Source organism: Falco cherrug, chromosome 4 (assembly GCF_023634085.1).
Source record: "Falco cherrug isolate bFalChe1 chromosome 4, bFalChe1.pri, whole genome shotgun sequence".
NCBI lineage: Eukaryota > Metazoa > Chordata > Aves > Falconiformes > Falconidae > Falco > Falco cherrug.
Window position 1 is genome coordinate 35,665,987 of NC_073700.1, and position 17,192 is coordinate 35,683,178.

The window sequence follows — 17,192 nt, forward strand, 5'->3', positions numbered from 1 at the left end:
TCGTACCTGCCATCACAACTTGGAAGCTTCACACAGCCTCATTTTCTAAGGGGTGGCTGACTACGTTGCTAAAGACATGAAAGAACAGAGAAAAGCAGCTTCCAAAGAACGTGTTCCTTGCTGTTAACCTGAGAAGGGTTCTTCCATGCCAGAAAAGAATGCAATTATTTTGGATGGAAATCTATTGTTTATTACTCAGGACTGACAGTAAAGAGGACTAAAATTAAAAACAAAAACTGTCTCAATTTATCCAGTGATGAACAGATCCACTGATGCATTTTGCAGTATCATCTCCACAACTCAGGTTTTTGCAGTTGTTCAGAACAAACGCCTTAACTCTAAGACGCTAGACTACACAGAGAAGTCCTTAGCTCCAGAGGGATGTGGGTTTTTGCAAAGCTGTAAGAATTGCACTGTTTACAATCTTTATTGGCTCTGAACAAAAATGTTGTCTTGAAAGCCTCCAAGTTCGGATTCTAAAGAAGGGCAATTAGAGTTTAGTCCCAAATGCATAAAATTTTCAACTAAATGTTACACAGATAACATTAATTTTTTTCTACTGTTTATATTCTTACTCAAATCTAAAAGCTTGCAATCATGAAAAGATGACAAGAAACCTACACAGAGAAACTATGCTGACACACGGACAACACAAGGACACCAGCGACACCATCACTTCCTTTCTGAGGGAAGATTGATTGATTGTATTTTCACCATTCACATATAAACTTCAAACCCTGAAAATAAATACCTGTCTTTGAGTGCTTCACAAACACCGCAAAGAAAACTTACCTACAAATCATACATTCAGCTACTCCATCATTTTCAACACTTCCAACAATCACCACTTTTACAAGTCTGCACTTTCACTGGGGCAGCTGCGTGTCAGCTACAGAATCAAGGAGCAGTAACGCTTATCATCTGTTAACACTTTCCGCTATCAAGTGGCTTTACCAAATACTGTTCTACAGATAGGAAAAGCTTAAGAGATGTGTGCAAAAGAATCGCTGTCAGACCTGATTCATGGCTTCCCTGTCGTGGGGTCACACCACTACTTTGAAACCAACTCAAAACCAGCCAGAGTAGAGTTTAAATACTGACAATGGAATTCTGGTCCCTACACATATCAATAGGAAGAAAGACCAGAATTTCACCCCAATATATAAAACCTTGTACAGAAAAATTAGTACACAAAGTTTTTAAGAGCCAGGAAAAACTATAAAAAAAATCCATCTAAGTCATAAAAACCATTTCAATGTGAAATTTGTAAAATATCACCCTATTTATTCTCTAAGCTTTTCTAGCAACTTATGACTTTATCATAACATATCTGTAGAAATCCAACGATTAAGAAACAATAATTGTTTTCTTAAATTTAGTTACTTAAACATTTGCCAGTTTGGAAAGTTGAGCTAGAGTCTCTTTACAGAACAAAAAATTGCACACAGTTTTCAACCTTTTCACTTCTGATTCTCCGTGTCATTGAGGGTATGGCACATAACAGTCTGGAGGGGAGCCAATGCTGCTCACTGGGCTCCGCGTATTTGACTCATAAGAATTTGCAGCAACTCCAACCACGCCATCATTTTGAGGGGTCTCTCCTTTCAAAAAGTCATCATCTTCATCTTCAGAAGTACCCTGCATAAATTTAAAAGGATCAGTGAGAGCAGAAAGATACTCCAGGTCTCTATTAAGATTTGATAGAAGTAACGAATGCTGAAACTAAAAAGGGTATTTCTAAAATAAATTCTGAAATGTTGCAGTAATCAAATTTGCTTTTCAAAATGCACTAAGAAAGTTTACAAATTACCAGTTAAAGCTACAAAGCAAAGTTATTTTTACATGCTGTCACAGGCAGGAAAAAAAAAAAAAAAAATCACACCATCTGAAGGTCTCAAAAACCTGACATAAGATAGACATGCTGCAAGAAGCTAAATTTGTTTACATAGGAGCTTCAGAATGGCATAATTTAGGATTTGGGTTGTGCTAGAATTGTCACGACTAGTTGGAATGGTAAAGAGAATTGGATTTACTCTCATTATGAACTATGGGAACTAAATCATACCTACAAAGTGGATTTCCCAGTGACATCAGCACGTCCACATTCTAAATGTTCTTAAACATTCACAGTGGTCCTGTGCTGCCAAACTAACTCCTCTGCAGATGAGGGGAAAAGCGCTCTTAATGCAAGGATGGACCAATCCCTAAAGCTTCCTAATTTCAATAAGAGTTTCCCCCAAATGTTTAGTGTATTCATGTCTACTAAAAAAAATAACAATCCTGCAATAGAAGTAGCTGGTAAAGATTTGGCAAAAGCTGAACTGCATTTTTATCAGAAAAGGTTACCTTTTTAATGGGTTTCTTCAGATTCTCAAGATCTTCAGCACTCAGCTCTTCCCAAAACTGATAAAGAGGATCAATAGTCTTCTTTGATCTGAGAGAGGAATTAAAACACAGCATGAGTTAAGGTATTTGCTAAAAGTCATATGTATTTAATTCTAATGACACAATATAAAATACTTGGCATTGTAAAACCCTCTATAGGGTTTTACAAACTATTCAGTTAATCTCTATGTAATCCCCAATTAATCACATGAAGAATATTATCAACATTTTGTTGATAAGTATAAATTACAATTGTTTGCTTGAGGAGTTCTGATAGAGTCAGGTCTCCTAATTCCTTTCTGGGTATTGTTAACAGCTAGGCTACGCTCACAAACAAGCATAATTTTCTTCCAAATGTCTGGATATTGGATGGATAATTTTATTATTTATTAAAATATTTTTGTAATTAAATATATGCTATATGTATATTTGAGTTATTACATGCCAATATAATTATTAATAGTAATAATTTTTACTTCTAAGAAGTCTCCCTCCTGTGGAGACATTTTTTTTTAAAGAGGGGAAAAAAAAAGAGAATGTTACCCTCTAACATCAAAAACTAATTAAAGCATCATAGTGCTAGAAATTTTGAAAAGTTGAAAATAATCCACTATTCATTAAAAAAGCAAGGTATTTTAAATAAACTGAAGTCTACAATGAAGAATACACTCAAGGTGCAAAAAACCCAAAATCCAAAAAAAAAAAAAAAAAAGACACACCACCACCACAGCTCCAACAAAATATGTATTATACTAACACTGTATTTTCAGACTGCTTAAAACAAGGAAAACTACAAGAAAAGTCACCAAACATATCAACTAGATCTGCCAGGAAACTGGGTCTTGTTCCCTCTTCATCACTATCTGTCACAGTGGGGGTAAATTTCAACTCAAACCTTTGACAATTTCTGGTTAAAACATGCAACATGAAAGGTACTAAAGATCAGGGACGAAAATGAACTGTGGAAACACTGACGGTTTCTTAGTTTCAGTTCATTATTTTCTACAAGGCAGAAAAAAGTTGTTCATTTTTAAACTATACCTTTTGAGCACGTAGGGATCAAAGGGGAAGAAACTGTCAAGTGGATTGGTGCAAGTCTGCACAAGGTCACCCCCAGTGCCACTCCGAACAACTGGTATAAACTGCCTATTGTTCCTCTCAATAATTGTGTAGCAGAACACCAACTGGTATTTCCTTTAAAAAGGTTATAAAGAAAATATAAGCATTTCCAGCACACCGAAAGCAAGAATTTCAGATGGTATTAAAATACAAGGTTATTTTTTAACAAACATCACTTCTATCTTCCATTTTTCAATTGGTAGTAGGTGTCTTTAAGATAGTCACAACGTAAGGAGCCTATCTCTTCCTCTACAATCCTATAAACTTCACTCCAAGCAATCAGTTTCACAGTACTGTAGGATTTCATTAAACTCAACCAGAAATAAACTTATCCCACCTAGAATATGGGCAGTGTTGTATGAGTAGTCTTGGACAATATCAATACTGTGCCTAACAAAACCCATGGTTTAAGTACTGCGCTGTTTTCAGATACACACACAGACCTGTATCAAGCTGAAACTGAAATAAATGAGTAGGTACCTGGTAATGGCAGCAAACAAATTCACAACAGAGGGTATACAAATCTTCAGGGGGTTCAGCTGACACATGACAATGCGCTCAAAATTTAAACTCTGCAGATATGACAGACCTTGAAAATAAGAACAATTGACAAATATAGATTATGTATCAGAAATTGAACTTAATTTCTAAGAATTTCCAGTCTGACCAGCCCGCACTCTGCACACCACCACAGAAGCATATCCCAGGGCGCTCTCTTACAGTAGAGATCTAGCCCACAGTTTACTCAGCAGAAAAGCTACTGCAAAAATGGTAACCTGCAATAGCTGAGGGATCCTTCTAACACAGCCACTACACTTACACACCCATTATAGGGACTGACAGCCGCAGAGTCATCAAGCCAGATTATTAATTGAAGCTCACACTAGTTTTATACAGCTGGATGTTGTGGTGTAACTCCTGCTGGCTACTAAGTACCACACAGCTGCTCACTTACTCTCCTTGCCCCCGGTGGGATGGGGAGAAGAATCAGAAAAAGGTAAAATTCGTGGGTTAAGAACAATTTAATAATTGAAATAAATGTAATTGAAATAGTAAAAACAACTGTAATGAAAAGGAGAAAGAGCAAAAGGAATTAAATCCAAGGGGTGTGTCTGTGAAGGAAATTAAGTGATGCACAATACAGTTGCTCACCACTTGCTGCCCAATTCCCAGCCAGTCCCTGAGCAGCGATCAGCGGCTCCTGGCTGACTCCCCCCAGCTTATATACTGAGCATGATCTATGGTATGGAATGTCCCTTTGGCTAGTTCAGCTCAGCTGTTCTGGCTCTGCTCCCTCCCAGCTTCTTGTGCACCTGCTCGCTGGCAGAGCATGGGAAACTTGAAAAGTCCCGGATTTAGAGCAAGCACTACATAGCAGCAACTAAAACATCAGTGTTACCACCATTATTCTCATACTATATCCAAAACACAGCATTGTACCCACTACTAAGAAGAAAATTAACCCTATCCCAGCTGAAACCAGGACACTGGAATTCAAACATGCTCAGTAAGCACAGCCAAGTATCAATGCTGAGGAGTCATTGGTATTGTTTTCAACAGTGGGGGAGAAAAAAAAAGATCACCGAGCATGGTAGCTGAACAGGTGTACAAGCCATCTCATTTTATTTAGAGCACAACAACATAAACTTGCCAGAAGATACCTGACTGAACTAACCGTTAGAAAATACATCAACAGTAAAACTTGCAAATGAATCCCAATATCATTCAAACCCGATATACTCACCTTTCCTTAAGTTGCCATCCAAAATTTGCTTATGACGGAAAATAAGTGTATAGAACACTGCCTGACATGTAGAATAAAATGGCCCGTGAACAGCCACATCACAGTAAGCATTAGCCCCTTTATCCTGGTTATCAATGTATTTATGCATCCAGTTCACCAGAAGATCCAGACATGCTTTTACTGTACTATAATGGAAGGGAGGGAAAAAAACAACAAAAAAAGGTGTAAAAATAGCACCCAAAATGGTGTTGAAAAGATGTTAAACAAGTATTCAAGGATCTCAGTGGTTATAAAAACATCAGTAAGAAAATCTCACTGTAAAAAAAGGAGATTCTGTTACAAACTTTCTCCTTTAACAGCACTGAAAACCCAGTCCGTGAAAGCACAAGACACCAGAAGGGATGAATCCACGAACGCTGCATGCAAAACGCACAGTAAACAATTAGAATCCTGGGCTACCGACAGTACAGAGAGAGATGCCTCCCACATTCAACAAGTAATTCCAATATCAAATTCAATTAAACATTAAAAGTCACCAAGGCCACCCAAACCGGCATAAAAATAGAGAATGTGCACATACAAAAGATGACATTTTCACCCATCTGCTAAAGTATTTTAATCCCTCTGTATCAAAATAGAACATTTGACTTCCCTGTCTCAGAGTCTACATAAAATGCTTAGCATAGGGCATTAATAGTATGTCCTTCTGAGAATCAGCTCTACTGGGCACCCATGACTGCCTGAAGTCAAGACAACCTACCCATGCTCAGCATTTCTTGGTAAGAGAAGCCTTAAACAGCAAGTCATGAATCTCAGCAATCATTAGCCTGCATCCTGTAAATGCAAAAGTTCCCTGGAAACATCAAGACAACACTGAAACAGTATTGCAGAAAGGACAAACAAGACTATTGATTTAGGCTTATTGACAATGCAGTGGGAATAGAGACCACTGTGCGTGCATTCTGTGAATTCTGTACTTAACCTCAGCAATTATCATAAATTGTTTGGTTCTGCTCATATAGCAAAACAACTTACACAACTGGAATAAATTTCGCTCTTGCCAAGAAGCTGCCAATATAACTCCCAGCAGTCTGCCTGATGACTGAAGGATTGTTTGGATCATGCAGTTTTTTCCAAAGATGGTCTAAAAATGCTTCAGCCAACCCCTGGAAACAAGACACACAGAAATCATGAGCTGTTAATGCTGATGCCACTGTTTAAGTAAGAGATTCCTAATACTCCATTACCATAATTTCCATAACTAAACCATTAAAAAAACCACAAACTTCTACCTATAACTGTAGTAAATAATTACTCCTATGCATGATAGGAGAGCACTCTTTTCTGTGTCTTTTTCTATACTTAGCTATAGAAAGCAAATGGAACCAGAAGGCTAGGAAAGAGAGTCAAAAGTAGATACACAAGAAGTGTTTAAAAACAGGAGCATAAGGAGGTGAACGTGAAGTGTTTCTCTATCTCTTGTAGCAGAAGAGGTCAGGCACACCTAATAGAAAGAGCAAGACAAGTTAAGAGAAACAAAAGTGATTCTTCACCTTAAATGGTTATATTGTGGATATTTTTGCCACAAAAATTCATGACGTCAAAAATTCACATCGCTACAAAAAGCAAGATATCATGAGATGTTTCTCATTGAATTTGTTCATCATGGGCTGCTACCACAAAAGAACATCAGTTTTGCTCGGGAAATTACCAGACTGCTGCTGTAGGCTGAGACGGTATTCTAGCAAAGAATCATAAGAAGTTTGCCCCATTCTGATTTTCCTTCCAACACATTCACTATTCATCACTGTCAGAAACAAGATGTTAGCTGAACTCGATTTTTAGCTGCTGTCACGCAAAAAGTCTGCATGGGTTTTTTTTTTAATATACGGTAAAAGAAAGAACAATAGTTCGTTGAGAGAGATAGGAACATGGAGGCGGGGAAACAAACAGCAGACACAATTTTCGAATTGAAAAGCTGACACAGTATCTTTAAGATAGTTTTGGGATGCTGAAGAAACTTGCTGGAGCACTGTATCTTGGGTTCCAGAGCCCAACTGATTTTTGTAAAAGATGTCCATTAGCCAAGTTCCATCACACCAGCTTAGATTCTGTTTGCAGTGTATTAACAAATGGGAAGAACAACCACAAAGAAAAACTTGAACAAAGGAATGACAGAGAAAGTAAAGATGCTAACGAATCCTGACATACTATCTTCAGACTAGAATTACAGAAGAAAACAACTTTTTTTTGTAAACGAAGCCAAAATAAAAGGATGCAGAAATGACAGAAGACACTATTTTAAGAACAGCCTCTACTCACCAATTTAAAGCTGCAGATGTAAAACATGAAATACTGTACATGACATGAAGCATGGGTTGGTAAAATGAGCGTGTCAAACACAGAAACCAGATCCCGATACAAATCCTTTGTGTTGTTGATATCAAGCTTGCCTACACAACAGAAAAAGAGAACAGAACAAAATGAGCCGTTTCAGGTGTTTTTCCTGCCCTCACGTTGAAAAAGTAGAATCTGTATCTTTTCAAACCAGTAAGAAATATTTAAAGAAACACTGTCAAGCTGACTTCCAGTCTTATCTGCCATCTAAAAAAAGTTATAGGAAGACCTTCTAGGCCATCACTGCTACAGCTTTTCATGGCTGTGTACATGGGAGTTTATCTGCATGCATGCGCACACGTGTATAAAACTAGCAGACAGGCAAACTTTGCAATAATGTGTTAATTCAGAAGAGCCAGAAGAAAACACTAAGAAATTAATCACTAGACTTGCGTGAAGAGACAGCAAAACGGTTTCTAAATATACTGGTTTAAATATATAAATTAAGAAATTCAAACCCCTAATAAATGCCAGTGTAAGACATTTCTTTCACGTTTTTTCCTGCAACACAAAGCCTTGCTGTAGCAATTCCAATTGAGTCATGTAGCTGGTTGTTTTAATCTACTTCCAGTCCTTGCGATAGTGAGAGGATCCATAATTCTAATATACAAAGCAACACAGTACAGCAAATGATAAAACACTGTTGTTAATCATAAAGTATTTTAATCCCCCAAGTTTTGTAGCAAAATGAAAAAAACAAAACTCTCTTCAACCTTATAAACTGTAATGCCACAGTTTGGATAGAGTATCATGTTTATAAAATCAGAATGTCTCCAACTGAAGACCAAACCTTTAAAGTCATAAATGTATGTTCCCGTCCTCTGCCAATACAAGTGGGCAGGGGCAGGAATGTGAACTACACAGCCTGCTGATGGCAGAATTCTGCTGCTAAAGAGTGAGGGCTCTATCTTGCAGCAGCAGAAAGCAAGAACTCCTCTTATGTGTTTCTTACTTGTTAGCAAAACAATAAATGTGGTTGTAGTTCAAGTGTTCTTACCACCCACGTGGCAAACATCTTTAATATAGGAAAACAGGATGGTCATCAAAATGTCAAGGCGCTCTGCAAGCGGATGGGCCATTCTCTCACTACTGGAAGAGACAACTTTGTTTCCTTTCCTTTCTTCATCTTCCTCCTAGTAAATAAAATGGCAGTCAGACACCTTCTGCATACACAACATCATAAAGACAGCAATTACAGGAGAAGTAAAACTGAATGTCTATGCTAAAGTTTTGTATTTTTTTTTGTTAAACGCGGTATCTAATTATACAGCTTACTGTAAGCAATTTTTTGTAAACTAAGCCAACTGCCATGAATTCTTAATTAGCTTTATGTATAGCTGCTTGTGATTTTACGTAACAAAACTGATTCATTGCATTTATGCTGAGTATTTACATGAATAAAGTCAACACCCAAAGAACACATTAATCATTTGACAGCTATTCAGGTTTCAAGAACTGTAGGCAGTGCAGTAACGAAGCAATAATGTATTTCTACACTATCTTACTTCATAGCCACCTCAAAAGTGAGAATTTTACTAAAAAAACCCAAAAACTTCAAGTGAAACAAGATAGCCAACCATGTCAAAAAGTCCCTCCTCTGTAGATTTTTCCTCACTATCAGAGTTATTCGCAGTTTCTTCAGCATCTTCAATATCTTGGTGTGGAGTACTAACCTAAAGTTGCAAACAAGAGATTCAATTTTTGTAAGACTGCGACAATAATATGAAACCTTGTAAGAAATGACAACATGAGTAATTTCTAGACTACATTTTGTCCTTGACTAAATGAATATTTTAGAGGGAAATTATGTGTATGTAATACACAAACATACACTCCAAACAGCCTGAAACGTTACCTTCAGAGTATCAGCTTTCCCAGACTGTTATATGCTCCAAAACAAAGACTTAAATCATTTTCAATGCTACCCTCCTGTCTTTTTTAAGAACGTAAATACCTTTTACTTCAAAGGGATGATAAAACCGTTTAACCACACAAAGAGAAGCACATTCTCTGCACATCAGCACTGATGACCATGAAACAGTTATTTTGACTCTGGCATGGAGATTCCACGCAGGGTACACCAGTATACATCCAACAGTTACCCTCAGGTATGGGAACATCTTCAGATTGAGAATGGGAGTGTAAGTGTGGTTAGTTTTATATTCACAATCATGAGCACTACTGTTGTTGAGTTTAACACTGAAGCATATGTAATTTCCTCCTCTGCATATTCTAACATCAAGTTTCTTTAAAAAATGATACAGAACAAACTTACATCCAATTTTAACAGCTTTTCAATAATAAGCTCCAGAATTCGAAGCCTCAGAGTTGGAAGGTACACCGTAACTCGTAGCAAGTTATGAACATAACATTCCTACAACACAAAATTAATTGATATCTATAATAATGTTAATAGAAACTCTATAATTTCTGCCACAGATTTTTAGAAAACAAATTTCTTAATTTGTTATCTAAAGAGCCAGAAATAGGTTTTAACAGACTGTATTCAATCTAGATTAAGTTAATGTATAAGCCAAACATCAACTTTCAATTGTTAAGCTGTGTTATCATTAACTTCTTGATCTACTATTTCCATGCAAGTTTTCCGAGCTACTTCTAGATTGAATGAGTATAAATACTCTATATGGGAAGTTATTAATTTCCATAGGAGTTTATGTCTAAACTTTCTATAGGAAAAATAAGACAAGCATATTCCTTGTTACATCTAGAACCAGCTCTAGTAGAACCGCTTAAAGCGATACTGAACATCATTCCAGGATGTTGTAATGTATCAACAATTCTAAATTCCACAGGTAAGACTCCTCAGAGTAGTTCTAATTAGAACTACAACAGGTTAACAGACAAGTTCTGTGAGTGTGCCTATGCCCACCCATGTATACACACACGCACAAAAGAACTCATTGCAACTTTCGCACAGCAAAACTGACAAGTCAATATATAAAAGTAGGTGAAGTGCCACATTTAAGTACACCATAGTCTCTTTGTGTATATGCATTATAACACAACCTTTAATTACATGAACACATATGATTTTTCCACAGGCTATCTCGCTCACTCAGTACATAAAATGGATAGTGTTAGTTTATGAGAATATATGAATTGGAAATATTTAGCAAAAATGCATGGACCACATTTTTATCACACTTCATTCGGATCTTACCCTGAAAACACAGTTACAAATATTTTCACAACTTGCTCCTCACTGAGCCGCTAAATAAATAATCCCATAACACCACTAAGAGCTATTATCCCCCTCATTTTGCACACAGGGAACTGATGGCCAAAGTTCTTGGGTTTTAAAAAAAATTGAAAAAACTAGCACAGTATACAAAGAACTCTGGAGGGGTTTCAGCACCTGGCGAGTTTGAACTACAGCTCCAACTGAACTTGGCTGGTGGAGCAGGGCTCTGCCTTTCTGTAAAATAATGTGTCAACATATCAAGTTGGAACAAGTACCTATAAAGATCACACAACAACTGTAACCTGTCAGAAGTTTCCAACTTGTTTTTTACCACATATAAGCACTATACCAAAGATGAAATAAAACAACTTAACACCCTACACTACCAGCAACTTAGATTTCACCTGTAATATTCATTGCTTTCTGTCTGCTTATCATAAATTTCACGTTGTTCTCATAAATACTTTCCAGTTTTGACAAAAAGTGAGACAGGTATCCTACCGTCTCCTTACTATACAACCCTGAGATTCATCGCCAAAGAGGTCCATCTTGTGCATTGATTAAGCAAGCAATCCTGTGGAAAAGATATGCAGCTATGTCATTAAAGACTAGCATAATGCTTATGCACAAGGAACTTAAGTATGCTTGGACAACCTTATACTAAACAGACACACACACACATATACAAAAATAACAATATAGTCAAAAATCTGCACTCAACACCACCAAATCAGTTGTCGTACTACAGTATATTTATACATAAAAACCCACAAGTGAACAAATAAACAAAAACATACACAGCTCTTACCAGAGTTCTCTCCGATTTATTAATGAAAGGAAAGTTTTCCACAAGTATCGGCATGAGAAATTGCGGTGTCCTACAACATAAACAACAACCAAACAAAAAAACCCCACCAAACCCAAAAGTTACAGGTTATTACAAGAGCAAATACTGAAACTCCAGCACTCTAAAGACAGACTGAAATAAGCTTATTTCACAGTAACTTTCTTTTAAGGTAAGTAATTGTGTAAAATCTGGTTTTGTAGGGATCACCGAACAGATAATAAGCAGCGCACTTTCACTGTGGATTTGTTGTGGATTAGAAACCACTTCAAATATGCTGCTATAAAAACAAATTTTCCTACTTTCTGTTTCTATTAACAGGATTTTCAGCTACTGATGCCTATGGAAATTTCATAATGATTGGAAACAGCATTCCACCAGTTAGTGAGTATCAGGAAAAAAAATCATGCAATGAAAATAAGCATTATACTTCCAATTAACAGTAAAAAATTGTAATTCATCAGTTCACAAGCTTTAAATCTGCAAAGAAATGGTGTAAAAAACTCCATGAGATCATATACTTACGAAGGAACATATCTTGCAACAGTTTGCAATGCTCTGTGACATGTATTAAAGTTTTCAGAAAGGTCTAGAGAAAGAAAAAAGTACTCTTATACATTTGGTTACAGAAAACTAAATCAGGAACCAGCAAAAGCAGTTCGTATCAATTAAACATTCTAAAGATTCCCAAGGAAATTGCATTTGCAAAAAAAAATATTTTTTTTCTTGTTTTCAGTTGAACTGCCTTACTAGCAAAATAAGCACAAAAAGTAACTCCAAATAAAATTCACGGCATCACAGTCAAACTCTGAACGTGCTGCCAGCTACAAGGTCAGGTATTGTTGTTACTCATTCTCATACTGAACGCTAAATTTGGAAACCCAAAATCTATTCTAAGATACACAAGTATTTAGAAGATATTTTAAATCCAAGTCTGTAACTAGATAAAATCTATTAAAAGATTATGCCTCATTTACACAAGAGTCCAAAGAACAGCTAATGAAGCTTCTGTAGCAGGCTTTTTTATCCAAATGGTGTCACAAGTGAGCAGCAGAATACTTAGGTCGTCACAAGCAGAACTGAAATTTATTCCAGCATTTAAAATAAGAAAACATAAAATTCTTGAAAGACATTTAGCTGTTTGCCTTATCAATAAACAAACACACTAATTATGTGGCATTTTTGTTATAGTATTTCAGTGTATAATAATGTGTATTTCAGCTTACTCCAGGCAGACAACAAAAAACAACAAAAAAAGTCAAGAATCCCCCAAACTACCTAGTTTTATTGAGGTAAATAAAATGGAAAATGAAAAACTCCTAACTTTTCTTTGACTTGGAAACAATCTAGGACTATGAATGTTTTCCTGTGTGTTCAGTCTTATTCCTATAGATACTGCGCCGACAGGAACATTTCGAAAGTAACAAGGAGTGGGTCACCACACCACTGATCAGAGTACAAGAAAGTCTTTAATTTGGGAATTCAAGGATATACTGTTTCTTAATGTTTTACATTAACTCAGCTAGGTTAATTTTGTGAAAATGGAGCAACATGCATTGTATACTTCTTTAGTAAAGGTATTACAGCAGCATATATAAGCCATGCTTCCCTTATACTCACTTTCATCATCATCATCAGAATCTGAAATATCCACATCGTCTTCTGTGATGGTTATTCGAGCTAGCAAGAAGTGAGATTATTGTGTCAAAATTGTACAAGTCACACCAGTACTAGTTTCAAGGCCACATCAAACACACTGGACAACTGAAGCTCATCAAGACGACTGCTTCATTCACGGAACTAAGAGGTTCTTGAGAACATCTCACATGATCCTCACTGCAGCTTTTGGTTTTTTAGTAACAACATTATATGGTTCATCCCTTTCCAAGACACCTTCATAAATGGGGTCTGTACTACAAACCAGAATATGTCCTCTGAAATCTAGGTTCACAAAACTACCTGTATCACAATTCAGCTATCCAAGTTAAGAAAGTAATCAATGGGAAAAAACTCCAACCCAGTAACGAATTGTGTCACGCTGTATTTATACAGAATTTACCTAGGAAAGGCTTTTTGATAAGCAAACAAAGAAAGGTAAAAGAAAAGTAACTTACCGGGGACAAACTGTGATACAATCATCCGAAGGCATGGCCTAAGGTGGACTGTTTGTGCTGACACTAGATTGCCAAGAAAACCCAGATATTCTTCTACTACCTCTTGGCTTCTTCTCAACCATGGCAGCTTCTGAAAGTAAGCAAAAACCAGGATGTCAAAGAAAGATGTCTGGAGTATTAAACTCTTAATCTTCCCATGTAACAAACATATTTACCAGCAAAATGCTGACCAGTTGTTCAAGCTCTTTGGTCAAATACGCAACGGAAGCTCGAAATTCATGCAGCCAATTAATGATCTGGACATCCTTAAAATAAGCAGAAGAAAATAGGTAACTATTCCAGTAAACAGTACTGCTTTTTACTAGAAAATAAAAAAATCCTTAGAATTCAAAGATTAAGTTTGTAAATAGAAATTATTTTCACATTAACATGCAAGGAAATTCTTTGAAGTTTGTGTCCTCACCAATCAAAAGTTCTCAAATGCAAGAATAAAGGCATACCAACTCCTACACCAGCAGCCTGCCTGGAAGGCTTAAGACTGAGCAAAGCATGGAGACCTCACTCACACAGAACATACTTAAAACAAATGGCATTCCATCTTAATTGTCTTTTCTTTTTGCTCTAGTTTAAGCAGAGGGGACATTCAAGACCTGAAATAAGAGAGATACTGAAACAGTAGCAAATCTACACAGAAAACTTTACAGTGGTTTTGCCTGTACACTCAAAAAGGCCTGATAAGAACAAAGTATTTCACAAAATGTCCTCTTTAAAAAGAAAAAGGAATTCCATATAGCATTATGCTTCCTGCAGCATTCTTCTCATGGCTTTTGTGGTTTTGTTGAAAGGAACGCACAAAAAAGAAGAGAAAAAACAGGACAACAAACGTAGCAGGTATTCACAGATATACAGAAGAGCTGTGAAACAATACTTCTTGGTATGACTAAATGCATGTATCTTACTGCCTAATTGAGCAAGTATTTAGTGAGAACATAAGATAAAAACTCATGTAACTTAAAAGCTGTGAAAGTCAGAAACCATGGTTTGAACTACAGAAGCACCTGTAAAAACAAGCACCAGTGACCTAGAAAGATAGCATACAGAACAAAGACCCTGTCACAAATCAAAGTTTCTCACTAGAGCAGAGTCAGTAAGCACTCATCAAGATCCTGCATATAAGATATATACACGTATTGACAGACAATTGTTCGTTGGGGTTTTTTCCATTTAGGCGTTTCCACAAAGCAAAAAACTGTTAAATGCAGCTAAACATTCAAAGGATTTGGGTAAGCACCAGAATGACTCGTCTAATGGTTACACTCTAACAAACTTTAAATCATCAGACCTCATGTCACCCAAACTCTTACCTTTATGTCTGGATCTGACAGCTGATGCTTTAACAACTCAAAATCCGTGGTATCACCCTAGCAGGGGAAAGAAAAATAAATAACACTCCTGTGTTTTCCAACAAAATACACAAATGTCATCCACGTGTCTGGACAACCCGATACTGCTGAGCAGGAACACGGAGAAGCCGAGGAAGCCGCAGGAGGCGGAAGCGGGCGGTAACGCCGCTGCCCCCCGGGCCCCCGCGGCCGTGCCCCGCCGGGGCTGCGCACCCAGCCGGGCGTCCCTCGCTCTGACTCACCAGGGAAAGCTCGGTACCAGCACCGCCACGCCGGCCGCCTGGCACCAGCTTCCAGCGGTTTTTCCCTGCTGTTTCAGGCACAGCCTTGTGCGAGGGGCAGGGAGCCCTCCCGCCGAACGGCGCCCCAGGCACCTGCGCCGCGCCAGCCCCGGAGAGCCCCGACAGCCGGCGGCGCAGGGCCGCGCTCACCTTCTCGTACTTGAGCAAGATGTCCGTCAGCGACCCGCCGAACCGCACCGTCTTCTTGGGCGGGGAGCTGATGAACTCGTCCCCCCGCAGCATGGTCGCAGCCCCGCGCCTGAGGAAAAACGAAGCCGCCTGAGCCCCCGCGGGCCTCACCGCCGCGCTCGGGCAGGAGCCACCCCCCACCCGGGCCCGGAGGCCCCGCCGCGCACTTACCTTGTGGTGGCGGCCACCCGCAGCCCGCGCCCCGCTACCGGGGCAGGCGGCGCCGCGCGCCGCGCCCCCCGCGCGCTGCCTGCCTGCGCCGCCACATGCCGCACCCGGGCGGAAAGAGCGCGCGCCCCGCCGGAAACGGGGAGGGCTGCTCCGCCCGCACCATCGAGAGGCGGCGGCTGGAAGGCACACAGCCGCTCTGTGCCGGCCCTCGGTGGTGCGGGAGGACCGAGGCAGGGCGGTGGGCGGGCGCTTTCCCGCCGGGTGCACGGCCAGGGGAGCGGGACCGGAGCAGCGGGGAGCTCCGGCGGCGCCACCGGGTCTGGTTTAACGTTGACGCGAGGGGAAAAACGAAACGACGCGAAGCATCGAGTCAAGAGTCAGTCGGTGGGGCCGAGAACAGGCGGCGGGGCTGGGCCTGGGGGCGCGGGGGCTCGCTGGCACGGGGACCTGCGGCGGCTGCTCGGCCTTTGCACCCGCCCGGTGTGGGCTGGGGCTGCAGTCGAGCCCCGTCAGCTACCACGGTCCTCAAAGGCTCCGAACAACGTGTTAGAGCCTGCTCTGCCTCCCCCCTCAGACATGGCCTGTACACACACCCGTGAAAATCGTGACCTGCATAATTTGTTTCAAAGGCCCTGGGGTTTTTTGTTTTGTTGTTTGGTTTTGGTTTGTTGGGTTTTTTTTAATACATGTCAACTGACTGCATAAAGGATACAGCAGCTTGATGATCACATAATTCAAAAGGAGTAACACATCAAATACATAAAAGCCCTCAATAACTTTCAGAGCCACCTGGGTAAGTGTGAATGGAAACACATGTTTTCTGTGTAGTTCTTCAGCAATGTTAAATCTGCTCAAAACACTGCTTGAATCCCATTCAACACTTCCCATTCACATACACTAGTTACAGCAGCAGATGACATGACTTGACCTTCGCCCTCCTAACCAGCTGCATGTACTTCCTTAAGCCCCACACAAACTGCTACTGCAATAATGACTTTCCTCCCAGAGGTCACATCAGATTCTTGCAGCATTTACCAATAATTTCATTTCTCCCTGGAGAAAATGTTTCCTTTTAAGGAAAGTAAACCATGTATACCACATTAAAACTTCATGTACAGTCCAGATGTGAAAAATCTAACAAACATTTAAGCCTTCTACATAGCTAGAAGTTAGGGGTTTGGCTTTTTTCCTTTAGTGCAATATAGGATGCCAGTTTGAGCTAGTTTTAAGGCTTAACCAGCTACAAAAAAAGTCACGTATACTCACACTCCTTTATCCAGAGTTTGGTTCTTTGCAATTTTGCCTATTTTTTTTTTTAAACAGCGTGCCTAGGACTGTCCTTT

General features: G+C 39.2%; 1 protein-coding gene across 2 annotated transcripts; it reads right to left on the minus strand.

Annotated features, from left to right (window-relative positions):
* Positions 1 to 382: 382 nt before the first annotated feature.
* RRN3 (RRN3 homolog, RNA polymerase I transcription factor) lies at positions 383 to 16,007 on the minus strand. Of its 2 annotated transcripts, XM_055709290.1 has the most exons (18): positions 15,850 to 16,007; positions 15,640 to 15,748; positions 15,170 to 15,226; positions 14,021 to 14,110; positions 13,806 to 13,935; positions 13,312 to 13,371; positions 12,217 to 12,280; positions 11,656 to 11,725; positions 9,921 to 10,019; positions 9,223 to 9,318; positions 8,643 to 8,778; positions 7,571 to 7,701; positions 6,284 to 6,414; positions 5,249 to 5,433; positions 3,985 to 4,093; positions 3,427 to 3,579; positions 2,347 to 2,434; positions 383 to 1,638 (listed from the first exon to the last, which is right to left on the minus strand). In XM_055709290.1, exons 2-18 carry the CDS (start codon positions 15,730 to 15,732, stop codon positions 1,480 to 1,482), a joined length of 1,851 nt encoding a protein of 616 aa, XP_055565265.1. In that variant the 5' UTR covers positions 15,733 to 15,748; positions 15,850 to 16,007; the 3' UTR covers positions 383 to 1,479. The 2 variants fall into 2 exon arrangements, with proteins under 2 accessions (XP_055565265.1, XP_055565266.1); XM_055709291.1 differs by lacking the exon at positions 3,427 to 3,579.
* Between the last annotated feature and the right edge of the window lie 1,185 nt (positions 16,008 to 17,192).